Source organism: Lithobates pipiens, unplaced genomic scaffold (assembly GCF_037356315.1).
Source record: "Lithobates pipiens isolate NorthernLeopardFrog02 unplaced genomic scaffold, aLitPip1_a1.2 Scaffold_22, whole genome shotgun sequence".
NCBI classification, from domain to species: Eukaryota; Metazoa; Chordata; class Amphibia; order Anura; family Ranidae; genus Lithobates; species Lithobates pipiens.
This window is the reverse complement of record NW_027507784.1, coordinates 87,771,563-87,796,254: the sequence shown is the minus strand read 5'-3', so window position 1 is coordinate 87,796,254 and position 24,692 is coordinate 87,771,563. Positions and strand designations below refer to the sequence as shown.

The 24,692-nt window shown below is 44.3% G+C and overlaps 1 protein-coding gene across 4 annotated transcripts in view; it reads left to right on the top strand.

The window, feature by feature from the left end:
* SPEG (striated muscle enriched protein kinase) overlaps positions 1 to 24,692 on the top strand; it is a 496,800-nt gene that overhangs the window by 179,791 nt on the left and 292,317 nt on the right. The window contains exon 2 of one of the 4 annotated variants that reach the window (XM_077447842.1): positions 21,567 to 21,609. The exons of the other annotated variants lie outside the window; for them this stretch is intronic. Coding sequence (XP_077303968.1) covers positions 21,567 to 21,609 — 43 coding nt within the window. The remainder of the gene's footprint in view (positions 1 to 21,566; positions 21,610 to 24,692) is intronic. 4 annotated transcript variants of the gene reach the window in all.

Sequence of the window (24,692 nt, the reverse complement as noted above, 5' to 3'; positions counted from 1 at the left end):
TGGGAAGGAAGGGGGCAAAAGTGCCCGGTATTGATGTGGTTAAAAAAAATTAAAAGCATTGATAATGGAATCAGAACAGTCTCACTCAGTTGCGATAAAAGTCCTCCGCCAGGCTCCGCCTCTACTAGTTTTTGTCACCTCCCACGTGGCTTCATCTGGAGGAATGGCTGAGATCGCTGTTCCTGAATACTAGGAAGAGCAGATCTCTCTCTACTCCCCTGACAGGATGGTGGCTCTGTGTGTTTACATTGACAGATCTCCGTTCTGGCTCTCTGACATCGAGACTGCCACCCACGCTCTTCGGCACCGGCATCACGCTGCGGGTTGCGTGCCCTCCTGTAGTTCTTAAAGCAGACAAGGTACACCAACGGCAGTTGGCACAGCCGTGCCAACCTGTCGCTGTATAATGACAGCGGCTGGTCAGCAAGCAGTTAAATGTTTTTTTCTATCACTTTGAATGCTATCACAAGGAATGTAAACCAAAAGTGGCAGAATTGGCCCGGTCTAATGCCTTGTACACACGGACATTCTGACCACAAAATCCGTCGGATTTTTTCAGATGGATTTTGTCCTAAACTGGTGTTGCATACACACGGTCGGACAAAGTTGTCGGAAAATCCAATCGTTCGGAACATGATGACGCTCATTTGTTACGACGGGACTACATCGAGGCTAGTAGCCAATAGCTTTGGTCTCGTAATTTGATCTGAGCATGCGTGGCACTATGTCCGATCGGAATTCTCTACAAATGATCGGAAAAAGTCCGATGGGTTTTTTTGTTGTCGGAAAATTTGAGATACTGCTCTCAAATTTTTTCTGTCGGAATTTCTGACGGAAAAGTCCAATAGAGCCCACACACAATCGGATTTTCCGACAATATAATCCGATTGGACCTTTTCCGTCAGAATTTTCAGACCGTGTGTATAAGGCATTAAAGTGCTGCCGGTACCATGTGTTTTGGTGGTCACGAATGCACCTTCATTTGCTAGATGCATGGGGGTGCGTCACCCCTTTTCCCACACCATAAGTGACGTGAACAAACCCTAGGAGAAAAAATGTCAGCACTGAAAGTTAATGTATGGACACTTATGCCGCATACACACGAGCGGTTTTTCCAGCAGAATTCCGCTCAAGCTTGGCTTGCATGTCACACAAAAGTTCACTGAACTTTCGACCGTCAAGAACACAGTGACGTACCGAGAAAATGAAGTTTAATGCTTCCGAGCATGCGTCAAATTGTTTGCGAGCATGCGTAGGAATTTTGCGCGTCAGAATCACTACAGACGTTCAGAATTTTTTCCGAGCGAAAAATTGAGAACCTGCTCTCAATCTTTTCCATGCTGGAATTCCGCCAGCAAAAGTCAGATGGAGCGCACACACTATATCACCAGATGCATAGCTCCCAACTGTCCCTGATTTCGAGGGACTGTCCCTGATTTGGAGCAATGTCCCTCTGTCCCTCTTTCCTCCTCATTTTATAAAATGCACTATTTATCTTTCAAAAAGTGTTTCCCAGTGCTAAACCTTTCATCCAAATTCTAAATTGTCAATTTTAAAGCCAATATAAAGGAATATTAGTGGTAAAAAAGTAAACTTGTGGATTTATTTACCCTTTTTTGGGGGTTATGTCCCCTTTATGGGGCGTGACGGGGGGGCGTGTCCTATGCCTACATACGTTTTCTAGTAGGTGTCCCTCATTCCCATCTCACAATATCGTGAGGTATGCCAGATATTACAAAACAAGTCGGTAAGTAAAATCATTCCTCACCAAATTAAGTTTGGGTGACTCGGCCATCGGCAATCTCTCTACCGACAACATAATTAACTCCAGCAACAGCTGGAAATAAAAATGTTTTTCCAAGATCTGAGATAGTATTTATCTTGAAGACTTTTTTAATGGACACCCGCCATCTATATACAATGTGAGCAATCGATCGTTCAAGCCGCCCTGGTATAAACCGTTGGGATGAAGTCTATTACTGCTCCGAGATTTAGCTCTATCAATTTCACGCTTCAGGGATCTGGCTATCTCATAGAGAACGAATCGACCGCACTAAATATTGGTTTACCACGCCGATTGTCTCTCCTCGCTGTATGGACGCAACGGGGCAGTTTTAATGCGCACAGACAATCGCCGCTTTTATTTAATAAGACGGAGAAATGAGTAGTCATCGGCGGCAACCCACTGCGACCAATCGCATATCAACTTTCAGCAGTTCAGTGTTAACAAATTACCAAAAGTCTGCTTCTGATTGATGATTTGGACATTGCAGGTTCTTTCTCTCCGACATCACAGAAAACCTCACGGTGTCCGTTTTAAGGGAAATGCGACACAAAATGCAATCACTGTGATCCGTTGAATACAATTTATAAAATGAATAAAAATAGAAACGGAAGCAACAATGATATCAGATGGTTGATTTTGTAGCAGCAATTAACCCTTTCGCTGCCTTTTTTTTTTTTTTGCACATACGTTTAAAAAATAATTTTAGCCCTGAAGATTACTTAAACCTTTCTCCAAATATAGTATCTTTTTATTTTTATTTTTTTAAAGCAGAGACCCTAGAGAATAAAATCATGGTAGTTTCAATTCTTTTTATCACACCATATTAGTGCAATGATTTATCAAGTGTTTGGTAAAGTAAAAAAAAGATGAGGTTGCAGTAAATAGATACCCAACATGTCATGGTTGTAAAGGCTGAAGGTTTTTTACCTTCATGCATTGTAAAGAACCTCCTATGTGCAGTTGCCCCTCCCCCCCCCCCCCAAGCCCCCACTAATACTTACCTGAGCCCGATCTTCCTCCAGCGCTGTGCACAGGAGCCTCAGCTCTCCCAGGTCTCTCCCTCCTCATTGGCTTCTGCTACTGTCAATCCCAACCAGTGAGCCAATGAGGAGAGAGAAGGGGCTGGGGCCATCCATGCTCTGCGTATGTGTGAACGGAGCAGCGCATCGGGAGCGAGCTTGCTATGGGGGCATTTGGGAGGAGGAAGAAGCCAGGAGCCAAGAAGAGGAGGATCGGGGCTGCTCTGTGCAAAACGACTGCACAGAGCAGGTAATTATATCATGTTTGTTATTTATCTTTTTTTAGGCTCGTCAAAAGTGTGATCTACCCCATTTCGGGAGTATTATCTTGGTGATGTACATGGACTGTTAAATAAAGGGGGTGGAAGGATGAAATAAAGGAAGGGGGAAAGAAGGGGTGCCGCCATATGTCTTGTGTTTGCCGGGATCTGGGTAAGCAGTCTCGCTTCTGCCCCTATGTAATATTTGCATATTGCTTGATTCATATGTTGTTTTATATATTGTTTTCCCTGTATGCGATCAATTACATCATTATTGATCATGCGCTAATCAAATTGCAGATATCTTCCTGATGAAGCAGCTCAGTCCGCAAAACTAGTTGAGATGTTATCCGTGATCAACTATCCCACTGTGATCTTCCCCATTTGGGGAGTATTATCTTGCTGATATACATGGACCCTTCAACCCATGTTTTTAATTTGCAACTGATTTTTCTGTCTTGTGTTATGTATTAATAAACTTTTGAATTATTTTATATAATTGTCTATACAATGGAGTCTACCTTCATTGCATTGTACCAAGATAGATTTGCCCCCTTTCTTTTGGTGAAACCTGGCTGGGGACCAGGTTCCCAACCCCTTTATTTCTAAATTCTTGGATGATGGTACAACCCTTGTTATCTCTTTTTTGTTTATTCGGTAATACTGATTGTAGAGGCTACCCATTTTCTCTGCATTGCCCTTAAAGCAGCCCGGTCAAATTAGTGGGCTGGCAAAGTAACACAATGTCCTAAAAAAAATTGTCATGGACTATTTTTTGCCAACACAGTGCACCACAATTGTTAGTGCGTTACCCTGCGGTGTGGTACCCTGCAACACATGTACTGTACATTGGAACTGCGTTGACTTATTTGCATTGACAAAATGAAGGTCACTGTTATTGCATGTATAACACATCGCAGCAGAACAGCGTGTTTCATCCCTGAATCCCATAGCATACCTCCCAACTTTTTGAGATGGAAATGAGGGACACCTATCAGCAAAAGTATGCAGGCATAGGACACACCCCCTTGCCATGCCCCGTTAAAGGAGAATTGTACAAAAAAAAAAAACAAGATTGGTTAAACCCACAAGTGCTTTTTTCTACCACTTCTATTCCTTTATATTGACTTTTGGAATTTACAAATGCAGCAATTTAGAAATCAGATGAAAGGTTTAGGGCTGGAAAACACTTTTTGATACTTAAAAGTGCATTTTATATACATCTATATGGATAAGACCAAAATGAGGGACAAATGAGGGCGAAAGAGGGACAGAGGGACATTGCTCCAAATCAGGGACAGTCCCTCCAAATCAGGGACAGTTGGGAGCTATGTCATATCTCTGACATCCTCGGCCATTGGCGCATTATGGTGGCTGTAGGATGCCCGCAGTCAGTGGCAGTTAGGCTGACAGATCTGCAGCCACCGACAGATCCCTCTCTCTGCTAATTGTAATGAGCTGATTCACTTCAATCCATTAGAATGTGTAAGCAGCGAATCCTCCCAACTGTGCAAACCCAATCTGTGCTTTTCATGCCTTCTCTGCTTTTTTTTCCCCTTCTGGTCTGCAATAAGCAGCGGAGTGTTTCCACACATTGCAGGGAGCGCGGCGTACCGGGGGAACACAGCCCAACTGTGAAAGTAAACACAATGTATGGATCGATGCAGCTAACACCCCTCCGCATTTGGAAGAACAGGGGAATCGTTTTTAAACAAACGTACAGCACTCTGTATAGGTTCACTTAACCACTTGCTTACTGGGAACCTAAATCCCCCTCCTCCTGCCCAGGACAATTTTCAGCTTTCAGCGCTGAGGCACTTTGAATGACAATTGTGCGGTCATGCTACAGTGTACCCAAATTACATTTTTATCATTTTTTTCCCACAAATAGAACTCTCTTTTGGTGTTATTTGATCAGCTTTGGGTTTTTTATTTTTTGTTAAAAAAAAAATTAAAAAGACCAAAATGAAAAAAAAAAAAAAAAACTTTTTATATTTCGTTAATAAATTTTGCAAACAGGTCATTTTTCTCCTTCATTGATGCACACTGATGAGGCTACACTGATGGGCACTTATAGGCTGTACTGATGGACAGTGATTACATGGCACTGGTGGGCACTGATAGGCAGCACTGCTGGGCACTGATGAGGTGACACTGGTGGGTACTGATAGGTGGCATTGGTGGGCACTGAGAGGTGGCATTGATGGGCGGCACTGAAGGGCATTGATAGGGGGCACTGAAGGGCACTAACAGGTGGCAGTGATAGGTGGCACTGATGTGTGGCAGTGATGGACACTGATGGGTGGCAGTGATCGGCACTGGTAGGTGACACTGATAGGCAGCACTGCTAGGTGCAACTGATGAGGTACTGATTGGCACCACTGGTGGGCATTGATAGGTGGCACAAGTGAGCATTGATAGGTGGCACTGATTGCTGGTGCTTATGTACTGGTGGGCACTGATTCGTGGCACTATGGACACTGATTCATGCCACTGGCAGGCGGTACTGGTAGGCACATATGAGGCGGCTTTGCCTCTTCCTCTTTTGGGACTGATGTCCCTTCAACAGAAGCCGGTGATCGGCTTTTTTTTCTTCTCACACTGTCAACATGAGAAGAAAAAAACAATCAAATACCGATTTTCTGTTTACATCACGTGATCAGCTGTCATTGGTAAGGGGCCACGATCGACCCCTTACTCTGATCTGTGATCACCCGAGTCTCATTGACTCAGGCGATCACAGCACGTGCTGCATGCCCCCTTCGGGGGGGGGGGGCGTGGTGAGCTTTCAAAGAGGAGGATGTCTATTGGCGGCCTCCTGGCGAAGCAGATCCGCACTGTAGCCGTCATTCGTCTATAGCGCGGATCTGAAGGGGTTAAAGTGGTTGTAAACCCTTCCATATACCCAGTGTAGTGACTGGCCTCAGGTGATACACAGAGATAAAAACAAACCCTCCTTTGTTGAAGCTTTCAAAGCACCATTCAGCTCTAGTTTGTAAATGTTGAACACATATCCTAATGGACGTGCTGATTGGCACTTTATAAAAAAGCTGCTAGCAGGCTTCAGCACTTCTTGAAGCTTGTTGAAAGCAACTGAAGCCTGCTAGCAGCTTGCTAATAGTGGCCATCAGCATTCCCATTAGGATCTGTGTTCATTGTTTACAAACTGGAGCTAAATGGTACTGTAAAACCTTCAACAAAGTTTGCTGAAAGCTCTGAAAATGCTTTGTCAAAGCTTGCTGTTCACACTGCGCTTATACAAGCTGAAGCTGCGGTGAAATAAGTCAAAGAGACATACTGTAAATATGTAGAGGCTGCAGTATATCCTCCAACCTGAAGGTGGCACTGTGCTGTTTCTTCAGGTTGGTAGGTGTTTCGTCAGATTAGACGACCCGTCAGATTTTGTAAAGAAAGTAATGTTCCCTCGCCGCCATCTTGGTACACCCGCACTCTGCCACACAAATGCCCCGTACACACGAGCAGAATTTCCGTCTGAAAAATCTTGGATGGTACTTCTGACAGAATTCCGCTTAAGCTTGGCTTGCATACACACGGTCACACAAAAGTTCTCTGAACTTTCGACTGTCAAGAACGTGGTGATGTACAGCACTACAACGAGCCGAGAAAATGAATTTCAATCCATCCTAGAATGCGTCAAATTGTTTCCAAGCATGCGTAGAAATTTTGTGCGTCGGAATTGCTACAGATGATCGTCATTTTTCCATCTCAGAAAAATAGAGAACCTGCTCTCAGTCTTTTGCTGGCAGAAATTCCGCCAGCAAAAGTCCAATGGAGCATACACACGGTCGGATTTTCTGACCAAAATCTCTCATCCGACTTTTGCTGGCAGGATTTGGCGGCTTATGCCCTGATCGTGTGTACGGGGCATAAGCCTACAGTCTGAAGTCACCAAACGAACATATTTTTACACCCACCGAAATCTTGCATTTCACACTTATTTTTACCACTAAACTGAGCTTATATTGTGAAATTCAGTATTTGGAAGTCTGATTGGTTGGGAGCTATGGTCTTCCACTGGCAGCTGGATATCTACAAGGACTTTTTTGGGATTGCAGTGTAAGCGTGCTTTATCATAGATCCCTCCTAGGGAAATGCTCCTCTGGCATTCCGTGGTATGTAGGTGTCTGATATATTACTAATGCATTGTGCCTTGTGGATAAACAGCGCCCTCTTCTGCCTGAAGAAGTGTATGACTTGCAACATATGTGATGCCATTCCTGTAAACTGCCTTAAAGGGGAAGTAAACTCTGGTACACCCCCCCCCCCCCCAAAAAAAAAAAGACAACCTGCAAGACAAAAGCATAATGAGCTAGTATGCATAGCATTCTAGCTCATTTTGTATTACTTACCAGAGAACAAAGTGGTTCACGCAGTGGTTCACGTCTCCCCCTCCGGCCGCCGACATGTCATCCCGGAGTTACTTCCAGGTATCGCGGCTCCAGCGCTGCGATTGGCTGGAGCCGCAATGACATCACTCCCGTGTGTAACGGCACGCAGACTAATACAGCACGACATAGGTGCCATTGCGTCAGTTTGCTCTACTGTGCATGTGCCAATGTCATCGGCACATGCAGGGGACAGGGGATATCTCCTAAACCGTGCAGGTTTAGGAGATATCCTGGTTAGCTACAGGTAGGCCTTAATATAGGTTTACCTGTAGCATAAACTTTAAAAATAGGGTAACCTATTTAACCACCTCAATACAGTGCAGTTACACCCCCTTCTTGACCAGACCAATTTTCAGCTTTCAGTGCTCTCACAGTTTGAATGACAATTACTCAGTCATGCAACACTGTACCCATATGAAACTTGCGTCCTTTTTTCCACACAAATAGAGCTTTCTTTTAGTGGTATTTAATCACTAGTGAGTTTTTTATTTTTTGTGCTATAAATAAAATAAAACGTAAATTTTGTGAAAAAAATGCCCTTTTCTTTGTTTTTGTCATAAATTTTTGCTAATTAGTAACTTTTCTTCATACATTTTGGCCAAAATTTATACTGCTACATATCTTTGGTAAAAATAACCCACATTAGTATATATTATTCGGTCTTTGTGAAAGTTATAGAGTCTACAAACTATGGTGCCAATCGCTGAAAATTGATCACATCTGATACATCAGGTGTACCTCATTTCTTGAGACACTAACAAGTCAGGAAAGTACAAATACCCCCCAAATGACCCCTTTTTACAAAGTAGACATTCCAAGGTATTAAGTAAGTAGCATGGTGAGTTTTTTTAAGTTGTAATTTTTTCCCACAATTCTTTGCAAAATGAAGATTTTTTTTTTTTATTATTATTTTTTTTTTTTACAAAATTGTCATATTATCAGGTTATTTCTCACACACAACATATGCATACAACAAATTACACCCCAAAATACATTCTGCTACTCTTCCCGAGTACGGCAATACCACATGTGTGAGACTTTTACACAGCCTGGCCACATACAGAGCACCAACATTGATGTAGTACCTTCAGACGTTCTACGAGCAAAAATGACGCATCTCATTTCTCAACCACCTATTACACTTTTGAAGTCCCTGGAGTACCAGGACAATGGAATTGACCATAAAATTACCCCATTTTGGAAAGCAAACACCCCAACGTATAATCTGTGAGGCATAATGAGTCTTTTGAATGGTAAATTTTTTTCCAGAAGTTTTTGGAATATGTGGAAAAAAATTAAACGCATTTTTTTTACACAAAATTGTCAATTTATGAGATATTTCTAACACATAGCATGTATATAGCAAAAATTACAACCCAAAACACATTCTGCTACTCCTCCCGAGTATGGCGATACCACATGTGTAGGACTTTTACACAGCCTGACCACATACAGAGGCCCAACATTGAAGTAGTACGTTCAGGCATTCTAGGAGCATAAATGACACATCTCATTTCATTCCTACCTATCACACTTTTGAAGGTCCTGGACCACCAGGACAGTGAAATTACCCACAAAATGACCCCATTTTGGAAAGCAAACACCCCAACGTATATTCTATGAGACATGGGCTGCAAATCGGTACTCTGATGGCCTGGTGACAGGTACTCGGGTACTCTGATGACCTGGTGACAGGTACTCGGGTACTCTGATGGCCTGGTGACAGGTACTCGGGTACTCTGATGGCCTGGTGACAGGTACTCTGATGGCTTGGTGACTAGTATTTGGGTACTCTGAAGGGCAGTGACAGGTACTCATATGGACTGTGACAGGTACTCGGGTACTGAGATGAACTGTGACAGGTACTTAGATGAACTGTGACAGGTACTCGGGTACTCAGATGAACTGTGACAGGTACTCGGGTACTCAGATGAACTGTGACAGGTACTCGGGTACTCAGATGGACTGGGACAGGTACTCGGGTACTCTGATGGGCTGTGACAGGTACTCGGGTACTCTGATGGGCTGTGACAGCTACTCAGGTACTCTGATGGGCTGTGACAGGTACTCGGGTACTTTGATGGGCTGTGACAGGTACTCGGGTACACTGTTGAACCGTGATAGATACTTGGGTACCATGATGGACTGTGACAGGTATTCGGGTACCCTGATGGACTGTGACAGGTACTCGGGTACTCTGATGGACTGTGACAGGTACTCAGGTACTCTGATGGACCGTGACAGGTACTCGGGTACCCTGATGTGCCGTGACAGGTACTCGGGTACTCTGATGGGCCGTGACAGGTACTCGGGTACTCTGAGGTGCCGGGACAGGTACTCGGGTACTCTGATGTGCCGTGACAGGTACTCGGGTACTCTGATGGGCTGGGACAGGTACTCGGGTACTCAGATGGACTGGGACAGGTACTCGGGTACTCTGATTGGCTATGACAGGTACTCAAATACTCTGATGGACTGTGACAGGTACTCTGATGGACTGTGATTGACAGGTACTATGAGGGGTGGTGACAGGTCCTCTTTATTGGGGGGGGCAATCCGTGTGATTGGTGTACACTAGGTGGTAACGAGCTGTTACGGCAATCTCCTCCTCACACACGATCGGTGTGTGAGGAGGAGAACAACCCGGTAACATCTCGTTACCGCGGTTTGTTTACATTTTAGTGATCGGCTGTGAAAGGATCACAGCCGATCACGTGGGTAAACAGCCGGCCAATGGCTGTTTACCAGCGTCGGTGATGAGCAGTGTTCCCGGGGAACACGCCACCACCGACGTGCACGCGCAGCGCGCTCGCGCGCATGCGCCGTGCACAGCCGGGGTGTGACCATCTGTGATTGGCCGTGACTTCATCACGGCTGATCACGTGGTAAACAGCCATAACCAATGGCTGTTCACCCCCTCCAGTGGCGAGCGGTGTCTCCGTGACACGCCGCCACCGAAGAAACAGGGATGCGCGCGCACGTCATTTGACGGCCGGCGGTCAGCATCTAGTTAAATGAGTTGTGAAGTCTCAGGGTTTTTCACCTTCATGCATTCTATGCAAGAAGGTGAAAAGCCTTCAGCATAGCTCCCAACTGTCCCTGATTTGGAGGGACTGGCCCTGATTTGGAGAAATGTCCCTCTGTCCCTCTTTCCCCCTCATTTGTCCCTCATTTTGGTCTGATCTCTATAGTTGTATATAAAATGCACTTTTTATCTTTCAAAAAGTTTTTCCCAGTGCTAAACCTTTCATCCAAATTCTAAATTGCTGCATTTGTAAATTTTAAAAGCCAATATAAAGGAATAGTAGTGGTAAAAAAAAAAAAAAGCACTTGTGGATTTGATTACCTTTTTTTCAGTTAAGTCTCCTTTAAGGGGGTGTGGCAGGAGGCGTGTCCTATGCCTACATATTTTTGCTAGTAGGTGTCCCTCATTCCCATTTGAAAATGTGGGGAGGTGTGCCTTCGGTGCTGCAGCTGCCCCCCTAGAGCCCCCCTTTTTCTTACCTGAACGTGGTCGTTCCAGAGACAAGCCCAGCAGCTCCAGACGCTGTCTCGGGTCCTCATTGGATAGCTTGAAAGCAGCGGGAGCCATTAATTCAGCCAGTAATTCTATATATGGCACATGGACGAACCATGTCTCAGGGTCTGATGAGGAAGTGACAGCTGCTGCAGCTTACCTCTCAGACACTGAGACAAGACCGGTATACCGCGGCTAGGGTGGGACAAATTTAGATGGGGGCGCACAATTTTAGTCTTGCCTAGGGCAGCACAGAACCAAAATACACCACCGGCTACAGGCATCATCCAGATTTTTTTTCAGCCAGCCATTCCCTACCGTGTAAAAGCCATGCCAGCAGCTGTTTAGCCTGTTGATTACTTTTACAGGTGGTGGGAGAGGATGGTGCCAATTTACCATAGAGCTGGCCGAGGACCACATGGTCCCAAGCCATCTCTATGACCCTCAGAGGCCAGAAGCGTTGTCAAGACGTCACTGGCAGATGTGAACACTGCTATTTTTTATTTTTTTTTGTAGAAAAGTCTGAGACCGATTTTATTTTATTTATTTATTTTATCTCAGGCTTTTTCAGCATAGAGGAGAGATGTGGGGACTTACAGGCCCCAGATCTCTCCAGATCGGTCATGCCCTATTCCTATTACAATTTATGTTTACATTCGTTGTAATAGGATAAAAAGTGATAAAAAAATTAAAGGAAAGTGTAAAAAAAAAAAAAAAAAAAAAATGAAATCAACAAAAAGAAAAGTTTAAGGCGCCCCCATCCCTTCGTGGTCACGCGCAAAAGTGAACGCATACGTAGGTCGCGTCCTGCATATGTAAACAGTATTCAGACACCACACATGTGAGGTATCGCTGTGATCGTTAGAGCAAGAGCAATAATTCTAGGACTAGACCTCCTCTGTAACGCTAAACTGATAACCTGTAAAAAAATTTGATTTTTAAGTAGCTTGGCGCCATTCCATTTACAGTGTTAAAGCATTACATGTTAGGTATCCATTTGCTCATCGTAACATCATCTTTCACATTTTACAAAAGAATTGGGGTAACTATTGTGTTTTGTTTTTTTTATTCATTAAAGTGTATTTTTTAAAAATACGTTCAATGCGTTTGAAAAATTGCTGTGTAAATACCGTGTGACATAAAAAATTGCACCGATCGCCATTTTATTCCCTAGGGTCTTTCCTAATATATATATATATATATATATATATATATATATATATATATATATATATATATATATTTTTTTTTTTTTTTTTCTAGCAAAAAAATAATGATTTATACATATAGGAGAGAAATGCCAGAATTGGCCTCGGTGCCAAGTGCTTAAGCTGTGAACTGATGACCTGCCAACCCCTGACCACATCATACTTTATTGTCAAGCAATCATGTTGCAATCCCTGATAGGAAGTGAATCACTCAATACATCATTATAGACCTGTATCCTAATCACGGGTCTTTTCATGTAGACTGCAATGTTGATGATTTCAATACTTGTGTTCTGCGCAACTAAAAGAATTTATGCAATTGGTAGCTCTCTTGTGTTCTCCTGCACACAGCTGCACTGCAGGCAACTCATAAAATATTCAATGCACTAATATGTCATAAGGTTTTATTAGGCAGGCCAGGTTTGCACGTGCACAGAGGGTGGTGTGATTTCTGCATTCCGCTGAAGTACAATAGGCTTTGTTGTTGTGGACTTTTATAAGTATAGGACAGAGGCTTCCAAGGGCCGGATGTGACCTTTTGTTTGCTTTTATTCACTCCTTAGGGCATTTTTCCTCCACTGTTGCTGACTTAGTTCCTGCCACCAACACCAACAATGGGGCACTATTGCTCCCATTGACACCAATGATGGGGCACCGTTCCTCCCACTGACACCAATGATGGGGCACTATTCCTCCCATTGACACCAATGATGGGGCACTATTCCTCCCATTGACACCAAATGATGGGGCACTACTCCTCCCATTGACACCAATGATGGGGCACTATTTTTTCCAGTGACACCAATGATGGGGCACTTTTCCTCCCATTGACACCAATGATGGGGCATTATTCCTCCCATTGACACCAATGATGGGGCACTAATCCTCCCATTGACACCAATGACGGGGCACTATTACTCCCACTGACACCAATGATGGGGCACCATTCCTCCCACTGACACCAATTATGGGGCACGATTCCTCCCACTGATACCAATGATAAGGCACTATTTTTCCCACTGATACCAATAATGGGGCACTATTCCTCCCATTGATACCAATAATGGGGCACTATTCCTCCCATTGATACCAATCGTGGAGCATTGTTTACTCCCACTGACGTAAGAAAATTTTCTTATCCCACTGGCCACAGTGTGGTACCCCTGAATAAATAAATACATTAAATGAACAAAAAAAAGAAAAATTGTTTAAAGCGCCCCCATCCCTTCGTGCTTGCACACAAAAGTGAACGCATACGTAGGTCAGGTCCTGCATATGTAAACAGTGTTCAAACCACACACGTGAGGTATCCCTGCGATCGTTAGAGCAATAGAGCAATAATTCTAGACCTCCTCTGTAACTCTAAACTTCCCCCCTTTGTTGCCTTGGCTGTGCGTTTTGGGTCATTGTCATGCTGGAATACACATCCACGACCCATTTTTGATGCCTTGGCTCAGGGGAGGAGAGTCTCACCCAAGATTTGAGAGTACATGGCCACGTTCATCGTCCCTTTGATGCAATGAAGTTGTCCTGTCCCCTTAGCAGAAAAACACCCCCAAAGCATAATGTTTCCACCTCCATATTTGACGGTGGGGATGGTGTTCTTCCTCCAAACACAGCTAGTTGAGTTGATGCCAAAGAGCTCGATTTTGATGTCATCTGACCACTACACTTTCACCCAGTTCTCCTCTAAATCATTCAGATGTTCATTAGCAAACTTCTGACGTGCCTGTACATGTACTTTCTTGAGCGGGACTTTGTGGGCGCTGCAGAATCTTAGTCCTTCACGGCGTAGTGTGTTACCAATGGTTTTATTGGTGACTATGGTCCCAGCTGCCTTGAGATCATTGACAAAATGTAGTTCTGGGCTGATTCCTCACCATTCTCATGATCATTAAAACTCCACGAGGTGAGATCTTGCATGGAGCCCCTGACCAAGGGAGATGGACAGTTATTTTGTGTTTCTACCATTGGCAAATAATCTAACCAACTGTTGTCACCCTTTCAACAAGCTGCTTGGTGATGGTCTTGTAGCCCATTCCAGTCTTGTGTAGGTCTACAATCTTGTCCCTGACATCCTTGGACAGCTCTTTGATCTTGGCCATGGTGGAGAGATTGGAATCTGATTGATTGACTGCTTCTGTGGACAGGTGTCTTTTATACAGGTAACAAGCTGTGATTAGGAGCACTCCCTTTAAGAGTGCTCCTAATTTCAGCTCGTTACCTGCATCGAAGACACCTGGGAGCCAGAAATCTTTCTGATTGATAATGCATCTTTCTGGATATTTTTGTTCTCACTGTTAAAATAAACCTACCATTAAAATTATAGACTGATCACTTCTTTGCCAGTGGTGATCAAAAACTTTTTTCCCTCACTGTACCTGAACCCTCATTCTATCCAGCACTGTGCACGTCTGTAGTTCTTCTCTCCCCTCTGTTCCAGGTCTCACTGGCTTTGCTGGGGCACCAAGAGCCATTGGCTGTAAATCAAAGCAAACGACTGTGTCAATGGATGCAGCAGCGGGGCTCGGGAGTGAGCATGCATGAGGGCTTCCCATGGGGACACTGGGCAGAGGGGAGGAGCGGAGAACTGGCGGGGGACCCAAAAAGAGGAGCTTCAGGGCCGCTCTGTGCAATTCCATTGCACAAAGCAGGTAAGTATAGAGATGTTTGTTATTTAAATCCTTTACAACCACTCTAAGTTTTATGCTGGCTACATACGATGCCAATGTCCAATATAAACAATGGGGATTAATTAAAACTGGGGCGTGCAAAAGCTGGTGCAGCTCTGCATAGAAACCAATCAGCTTCCAGGTTTTATTGTCAAAGCTTAATTGAACAAGCTGAAGTTAGAAGCTGATTGGCTACAATGCACAGCTGTACCAGATTCTGCAGTTTTAATGTATTCCCACCAATGGTTCCCATCAGAGAATTGTATCATTCAGTGCCGGTTCACACTGATGTGGTGCGGAATTTGCAGCAAATTCTGTTCGGCTTCTGCACAGCATCAAAATCACATCCTGTTTATGCGAACCGCTGCAGGTGTATATGTTAAAGACACACCGAAATTGGTCCGCAAAATGCAGTGCGATTTGCAGAATTGGATCGCATGGGTGTTAACATCCATGTGATTAGATTCCGGTGTGGCAAAAACAAGGATCCTGCACAATTTTGGTGCAGATACAGTGCGATTTGAGCCATACAGAAGGAATGGTTCAAATGGCACCACTGAAGAATCGCATGTGTTTGGAGCAGGAATGCCGCGTGATTCCTGTTTAAAATTGCATGCGGTTCCTGCACTGCATGAGTGTGAACCAGGACTCATAAACATTATTATTATAAACATATTGTAGTAAAAAGCTGATTTTTTAAAGTAAAGCTAGAATCTTGTATCAAATGATTGCTTATGAGCAAAAGATCAGCTGATAAAATGTATGGTCGATGGATTTGGTCATCCCTCTACATATGGAAGACATCAGTAAGATTCCAGAAAGAGGGGCTGCAGAGCGATGTGAAATAGCTTTCTAATGTTTCATGGGATGCTGATCTAACAGCCAGCCAGGTAATTGTCTGATCTGCTGGCTGTGAAGACGGGCTGGCGGCCAGCTTGGATGAGAGAAGTTGGGTCACAGAGCCCTTACATCATTGTCTGTCTAATTCTTTAAACTGTGATGCCCCTGTAGACCGCGATCACCTTATTATAATTCTGTTTCCCAGTCGGAGAGTGAGAGCATTGTCCTAATAATGTGACTGAGATCAAATCTGACCTCTGGCCTTCCCTTCAGTCTTGCACAGTTGTACCAGCTCCTCTCCTGTACTGAAGTCGCTTTTTCTGATTTCACTGCACACTGTGGGCTTCCTACAATGTGCAATTTATAGAGCAGCAGATATATCTTCCCTCATTTGCTGGCTGGAAGATGTCCAGCATCATGTAGTCCTTTCATCTCCAGCCTTACTGACATTGGGCTACCCCTTTCATTCATTGGATTTCAGTTGTTTCAATCATGGGAACTTAGCATTGCATGTGAGTGTTAGGCTCCATTCACACTTGTCTCACTTTTCATGCACTTTTGGACATCAAAGTTGCATGCCAAGTCGTTCCCCATGTTTTCCAATGCTACCCATTCATATATGTGCGACTTAAAGTTGCAGCGACTAGTTCATGCACTTCTTTGGTCTGACTTTCATGCAACTTGAGTGCCAAAGACTTCAATGTTGACCTTCAAAAGTAGCATGAAAGTCATACTTGAATGTTATACAATGCAACAGTTGTCCATTATCACTGGTCAAAGCCAAAGTCGCATTCAAATCAATCCCATTCAAAGTTGCGTCAAAGTTGCATTCCTAAGTCAGCACAACTTTGGAGTCGTACAAGTGTGAGGGCTCCATTCACACCTATGCATGTTACTTTTGAGAGTTTCTGCAGTGCTTTTTGCATTTTTTTTTTAACCGCAAATTGGCAATGATTTGCATTCATTATGCTTCTTTTATGCAAATCAAAAATCATTTAAAAACATTTTAAAAAAGCACTACATGCTTTTCTGCAGCTTCTCCACTGAAGTCTATTGAACCAAAAAAGCAGCATTTTGTGTTTAAAAAAGTCACTGACCCTTTCTAAAAACGCAGAGGCACAAAAATGCTTTGATGTGACTGTGTTCCATAGGAGCCCGTGTTAAAAATAATGTCCTGCGTCTCTGCAAAAAGCATGAAAAAATGCATTGGTGTAAATGGAGCCTTAGCCCCCATTCACATTGGAGTGGCTTGTCCTGCGATTTTCACAGGTCAAATTGCATGGCAAGTTGTAGCCTATTGACGATGTTTCGTCACATATGCCCATCACATTTGGCTACACGCCGAACTGCGCATGCGCGACGCCGCCATATGCATTCCACCCGAGTCCCAGATTCAAGCCCCACCATCCAAGTGGACATAGAGTTAGACTTTAATAATGCCGCACAAAGCAAGGCCGTGCCCGAAGCGCGGCGAGCGGCCCTGTGCTGGTACGCATATGGCAGTGTTGCACATGCGCACTCCAGCGGGTAGAAAAATATGAAGGGTAGCCGAATGTGACGTGACACCAGCAATCACACTGTTCAAACTGGTGCGACGTGGACTTTGCAGTGCCGCACTGATTTGCACAAGTACCGTGTTTCCCCGATAGTAAGACACCCCCGATTGTAAGACATATCGGGAGTTTCAGAGGGGTCGGCTAATATAAGCCGTACCCCGAAAGTAAGACATATGTCTTACTTTCGGGGAAACACGGGGGTATTGCCGCCTCCCTCTCATCTAGCTGCGCGCCGCCTCCTGCCCACGTCCGCACCGCCCCCCTCTCCATACGTCGCCGCGTCTGCCATTTCCCTCTGATCTTAATGAGCGCCGCCTCCTGCCCACGCCTGAGCCGCCCCCCTCTCCATACGTCACCGCGCCGTCCCCTGCACTTGTCACTGCCGCCTCCTGCTTAAAATACGGTAATGCACACAGTATTAATCATACATCAGTAAAACATACACACTGGCATACTGGGGTATCATCTGCTGTATGTAACCCAGTGGGTATCAGCAGGTGTCACACTGGATTAAATACAGCAGGTGGTACTGTATCACACATAAATCTGTTTTATCTTCCAGTATTCCACTGTTCGTTCTTACCATTTTTCATTGTTTTACATGTTATGCAATGTTGTAACAAGACATTCTTGGCACTTCCTTTTATAAAACTGTTTTGTGGTGAATACAATACTGTTCAGGTTGTTAATAAATGTTAATTTTATGGTTAAAACAAAAAATTCGACAATTTTTTTCCAATATAAGACATACCCCGAAAGTAAGACATAGTGGGGCTTTTGGGGATAAAAAGAAAGTAAGACACTGTCTTACTTTCGGGGAAACACGGTAGTTCCTGCACTACTTTTGGTGATTTTGGGTGTGACTTGCCTAGATATCTGTGTATAAAGCCACACAGATGTCTTCCAATTTGCACCCGAAGTTGCACTGACATGCGGCTTTGAAGGTTAAAGAGACGCAGTGCTGTATCGCAAAAATGGCCTGGTCATTAAGGGGGTAGATACTTCCGGGGGCCAAAGTGGTTAAACCAAGGAAAGCTAAAATTTAAACAGATTAAACTTCCATTTAAAGTATAAAGGAGCCCTCATCTTGTAAAACAACCCATTTGGTGTAAAATAGAAATAAATGGCAAAATATTTGTGTATACATATAAAAACATTATAAATACCCCCCTTTTTATAAGAGATACCCTGTGTTCCAAGCTGCATAAGAACCCAGAGAGCAAGGGGAAGTAACACAGCAGTAAACTGGTCTTCCCAGTCAATGGCAGTGCAGGGGGGGGCATATCAGCACAAGTCTAATCATTGGAGAAGAGCAGGCTGAGTTCCCAGCACAACTATAAAACTGACCACCATGTGCTCTTATGCCTAGTGTGGTAATTTTTTTAATAGTAAAGTAGGGGGATTGGCAGAACACTGGTGATTTCACACAAAGGAAGCTATACAAAGAGAACAGGAGACTTTCTCATACAAGTACAGCATGGTACGGCAGTCACACATATCAGGATTATAAAACTTGGGGTGACATATTCTTTAAATAAAGCCAAACAGCTAAAGCAAAAAAAACGATTGAAGTGAATATATGTGATGCGCAATGGCCACTGAAATACCGGTAGTTCTGCTTCTCCATTCATGTAATTTAAAGTCCTTGCTACACTGTTTAGCTAAGGGGTGACACCATTGCTCAGAGCCACATTTCTGCAGCTCCTGTGTTATCTTCCTTTATCCAGCCTGCCCATTGGACAGTCAATAAGCATTCTCTTCTGTAAACTGCATAGGAAGTTGTCCCTTAGTTAGGGATAACTAAGAGGAGTCACAAGAATCTCTGTAGCTATGGTCACTTGGCTAAAATTATATCCCTCTCTCTTGTTTAGTGTTGGGTAAATTTGAAAATACCTTTTCATATTAAAGCCTTCCACATCCAATAGCAATCAACAGAAACATCTGTAAAAACACCCTTGTGAGGACCCTTGTATTACAGGTAGCCAGCCAATTGGAGAACAATGTTCATTTTATTAGTGTATAACATAAAAACATAACCAACACGTTTTCAGGGGTTGGAGTTACCCTTCTTCAGAGCTTTAGTAACATTAGAGCTGTTAAGCATAGGCACTGCAGTCTGTGTCCTGATATGACAACAGTGTTCTGGAGTGTCTGTCATGTCTGTAGTGGCCAATACTTCAGAACACCATTATCATATTAGGACGCAGATTCACCAACATATTTTATGCTACCAAAACCCTGAGGAAGGGGAAGCCCCATTTACCTGAAACTTGTTGGCTTTGTTTTATGTCATACACTGTTACCGTAATTCTTGTTTATCAACCAGGTAGAGTTTCCAACATTTTCTGTTGATGCATGGTGTTCCACGCCTAGCTTCACAATATTCACATGCTTGAAGGACCCACTCCAAGGACCCTCCACTAGTCAAGCCATCACAGACCAACCAACCCATTAGATCATTTGGACATGGGCATGCAGTCCATGGTCCATGCAGTGTCATGGTATGAAAACAGTGTTCTGGAGTGTCTGTCATGCCTGTAGTGGCAAACACGTCAGAACATTCCAGTGCTCACGGCCAACATATCTAATGCTACCAAATCTCGGAAGAAGGGGAAGCCCCATCTACCCAAAACACGCCGTCTATGTTTTACATCATACATACGGCCAACATATCTAACACTACCAAATCTCTGAAGAAGGGGAAGCCCCATCTACCCGAAACACGCTGTCTATGTTTTACATCATACATACGGACAACATATCTAACACTACCAAATCTCTGAAGAAGGGGAAGCCCCATCTACCTGAAACACGCTGTCTATGTTTTACATCATACATACGGCCAACATATCTAACACTACCAAATCTCGGAAGAAGGGGAAGCCCCATCTACCTGAAACATGCTGTCTATGTTTTAGATAATACACTATTAAGGTAATTATTGTTCTTCAAGTAGGTAGAGTTTCAAATATTTTCTATTGACACACAATGTGTCTCACCTACCTTCACAATCTTCACACACTTGAAGGGCCCACTCCAAGGACCTTCTATTATTCAAGCCATCAGACTTACCCATACATTAGATCTGTTAGATATGGGCACTGAGGTCTGTGTCCTGATATGACAACAGTTTCCTGGAGTGTCTATCATGTCTGTAGTGGCCAACACTTCAGAAAACCATTGACATATTAGGACACAGATTCACCAACATATCTTACGGTACCGAAATTGCAGAAGCCCCATTTACCTGAAACACATTGGCTATGTTTTACGTCATACACTACTACTGTAGTCATTGTTCTTCAACCAGGTAGAGTTTCAAACATTTTCTATTGATGCACGCCTACCTTCACAATCTTCACATGCTTGAAGGGCCCACTCCAAGGATCCTCCACTAGTCAAGCCGTCACAGACCAACTCACCCATTAGATCTGTCCGACATGGGCATGCAGTCTGTATCCTGGTATGAAAACAATGTTCTGGAGTGTCTGCCATGCCTGTAGTGAAAACACATCAGAAAACTCTGGATACAGATTCCAGTAGTGTCCACGACCAACATGTCTAACACTACCGAAACCCTGAAGAAAGGGAAGCCCCGTTTACCTGAAACTTGTTGACTATTTTTTACATCATACACTATTAAGGTAATGATTGTTCTTCAACCAGGTCAGGTTTCGAAGACTTTCTATTAACACGCAGTGTTCCTCACCTATTTCCACAATTTTAACATTCTGAAGGACCAACTCCAAGGACCTACCATGAGTCAAGCCATCACAGACCTTCCCACCACTGACAAGCTCTAGTGCTACCTCACATTTATCCTAAAAGGTGACAGGTTCCATTTGATCTGTTACCGTTATTCTCATCTAACATTTTCTTGCCATGTTAAAACTCCGGTAGAACTCTTAATAGCATCATTCCATCACCGGCAAGTCTTCTAGGCCTAGGCACCAGAGACCCATAACTACCACACAAGTAATAGGAAATCTTGTCAGGCTAAAGCTACCCCCCACCACTTATGTAGGGGGGGGGGATCATTACTTCTTGTTTTTCCACATTACTGTATAGCGCTCTGAAGACCTTTATTAATAGTGACAGGGTCAGCGGCCGTTGCCATGACAACAGAACAAGAATTCCTACTGGAGCCATTATTAATTGATGCGATGTAAATCTCTTAGGGACCTGTGGTTATACAGCAGTTGGGAAGACAGCACAGCTGGGGTCAGCGAAGGGTTGCCCGGTACGTTCAATGCACCTTGTTCTGCCGTTAACGCCGATGCTTCTCTTTCTTCTCTGTAGAAATCAGGACATTCCCGGAGGGTCTTCGGACGCTTTACTCATGGTGCGTTGCTTTACCATTATCCTCATGTGTCCTTTTCAACCCTAAAATGACACAAGCCCCCAACATCATCTTTCATTGCCTGTGGTGTTCATTTTTTTTTTTCTGTGCATGTAAAAAATAAATGTTTTGTAAGATAAAGAGAGCCGAGAGTTGGAAGATGCAGAAAAGCCACTGGTAACATTCACAGACAGTTGAAGTGAACCTGTATCAGGGCAGACCAGGTAAGGCAGTGTTATTATACAATTACCGGCAATGTACCGGCACAGTGCATACCCTTCACTCAGCACCATGTACCTCGAGAGTGCAGCAAAAAATAACCCCAACCTGGGAGACGTGAGCTCAGGGTTCATAGAGTGATGCCTGTACCCTACAACCCCCTTTAACCCTAATACCCTCCCTGTAACCCCAACACTAACCCTCCCTGTAACCCCAACACTAACCCTCCCTGTAACCCCAACACTAACCTTCCCTGTACCCCAACACTAACCCTCCTTGTAACCCCAACACTAACCCTCCCTGTAACCCCAACACTAACCTTCCCTGTACCCCAACACTAACCCTTCCTGTAACCCTAACAATAAACCTCCCTGTACCCCAACACTAACCCTCCCTGTAACCCCAACACTAACCCTCCCTTTAACCCCAACAGTAAACCTCCCTGTACCCCAACACTAACCCTCCCTGTAACCCCAACACTAACCCTCCCTGTAACCCCAACACTAACCCTCCCTGTAACCCCAACACTAACCTTCCCTGTACCCCAACATTAACCCTTCCTGTAACCCTAACAATAAACCTCCCTGTACCCAAACACTAACCCTCCCTGTAACCCCAACACCAACCCTCCCTGTAACCCTAACACTAACCCTTCCTTTAACCCCAACACTAACCCTCCCTGTAACCCCAACAATAAACCTCCCTGTACCCCAACACTAATCCTCCCTGTAACCCCAACACTAACCCTCCCTGTATCCCCAACACCAATCCTCTAACTAATCCTAATACTAAACCTCCCTGTACTCCTCACATTAACTCTCCCTGTAAACCCAACACTAACCTCCCTGTAACCCTAACATTAACCCTCCCTGTAACCCCAACACCAATCCTCCAAGTAAACCCAACACTTACCCTCCCTGTACCCCTAACATTAACCTTCCCTGTAACCCTAACACGTATGTCATTCTCAGCTGTCATTTCCGGCACAATCCCAGACCTAGCCATGTGTGTGTCATTCTCGACTCTCATTTCCCGCACAATCCCGGACCCAGCCACGTGTGTGTCATTCTATGCTCTCATTTCCCACACAATCCCAGACCCAGCCATGTGTGTGTCATTCTCGACTCTCATTTCCCATACAATCCCAGACCCAGCCACGTGTGTGTCATTCTATGCTCTCATTTCCCACACAATCCCAGACCCAGCCACATGTGTGTCATTCTCGGCTCTCATTTCCCGCACAATCCCAGACTCAGTCACATGTGTCGTTCTCTGTTCTCATTTCCCGCACAATCCCAGACCCAGCCACGTATATCATTCATTGCTCTCATTATCTGCATAATCCCAGACCCAGCCACTTGTGTGTCATTCTCGACTCTCATTTCCCCGACAATCCCAGACCCAGTCACGTGTGTGTCATTCTCGACTCTCATTTCCCTGACAATCCCAGACCCAGTCACGTGTGTGTCATTGTCGGCTCTCATTTTCCGCACAATCCCAGACCCAGCCACGTGTGTGTCATTCTCTGCTCTCATTTTCAGCACAATCCCAAACCCAGCCACGTTTGTCATTGTCTGATCTCATTTCCCGGCCAATTCCATACCCAGCCACGTGTGTGTCATTGTTGGCTCTCATTTCCCGCACAATCCCAGACCCAGCCATGTGTATCCATTCTTTTCTCTTATTTCCTGCATAATCCCAGACCCAGCCACGTGTATCATTCTTTTCTATGGTTTCCTGCACAGTCCCAGACCCAGCCATGTGTATCATTCTCAGCTCTACTTTCCCACACAATCCCAGACCCAGCCATGTGTGTCAATCTCTGCTCTCATTTCCCGCAAAATCCCAGACCCAGCCACGTGTTTATTAATATCTGGTCAATGTAATAACCGTACAATCGATTCCACCGGAGGAGACTCAATAGAAAATGATCCTCGTCTCCCGAGAATGCAAACAAGAACAAAACGCATAATTGAAAAATGTGTCAATAAATTCTCCAAAGGAAAAAAAAAGAAATGTTTGTGAATGTTACCAGCTGAGCTTTTATGTAACAACAAAGCAGACTTTACATTTCTCCTCCTGTGGGCTTCCAATTAAAGAGCGAGCCTTCCCAAAATTAATATTTCTGTTTTTTTAGATGCCAAGGACCGAGGCATCCAGCCGCTGTCTGTCCAGTTTCAGCTTTTTAGTGTGCGCTTCCTTGAGCTCCATTGAAGGCAGCTGTCAAAGTCTATGAAGGTGCTGAAATATGCTGCAGCGGCTGGATGGGGCTGACCGAACGTTGTATCGAGTGATACTCACGTTCACGCAAACACGAATACCACTGGTTACAACATTCAGTCCCTTCCAGCCACAGCATATCTCACCCATCATAGAGGTTTACAGGCTGCAGGAAACGGGACTGGAGGCTGGACCTCAACTCAAAGGCCGGGATTGGAACCACAGCAGCAAGACAACCCGTGTGTAAGAGGCCCAAGAGTTCTTATCCAAGTATAGCGCCCTGGGGTTTAGTCAGGGATGTTCCTCACAGATCTACTTGCCAGGAGTAGTTACTGTACTAATCCAGGCTTTCTAAACCTTTTAACCCTTGAGGGACCCCAAAAATAATTTTCAGGTCGCAAGGAATCCTTACTAATACCAATTCATCAGGGGACAATAGGAACAATGCCCATTATACTGGTGGTCCATAGGAAGAATGTTCCCCTTAAAGTGGTGTTCAGAATGACACCCTTAAATACAGCTAAAACTATATTTTGTAATGCTGCTGGCTTTTCTAAGTGATGGTGAACCTTGAACTCTGTAGGTACCATCAAAAAGGTGGTTCATCGGCCACAGCTCAAGGAACCCTTAGAAACCTCTGGAGGAAC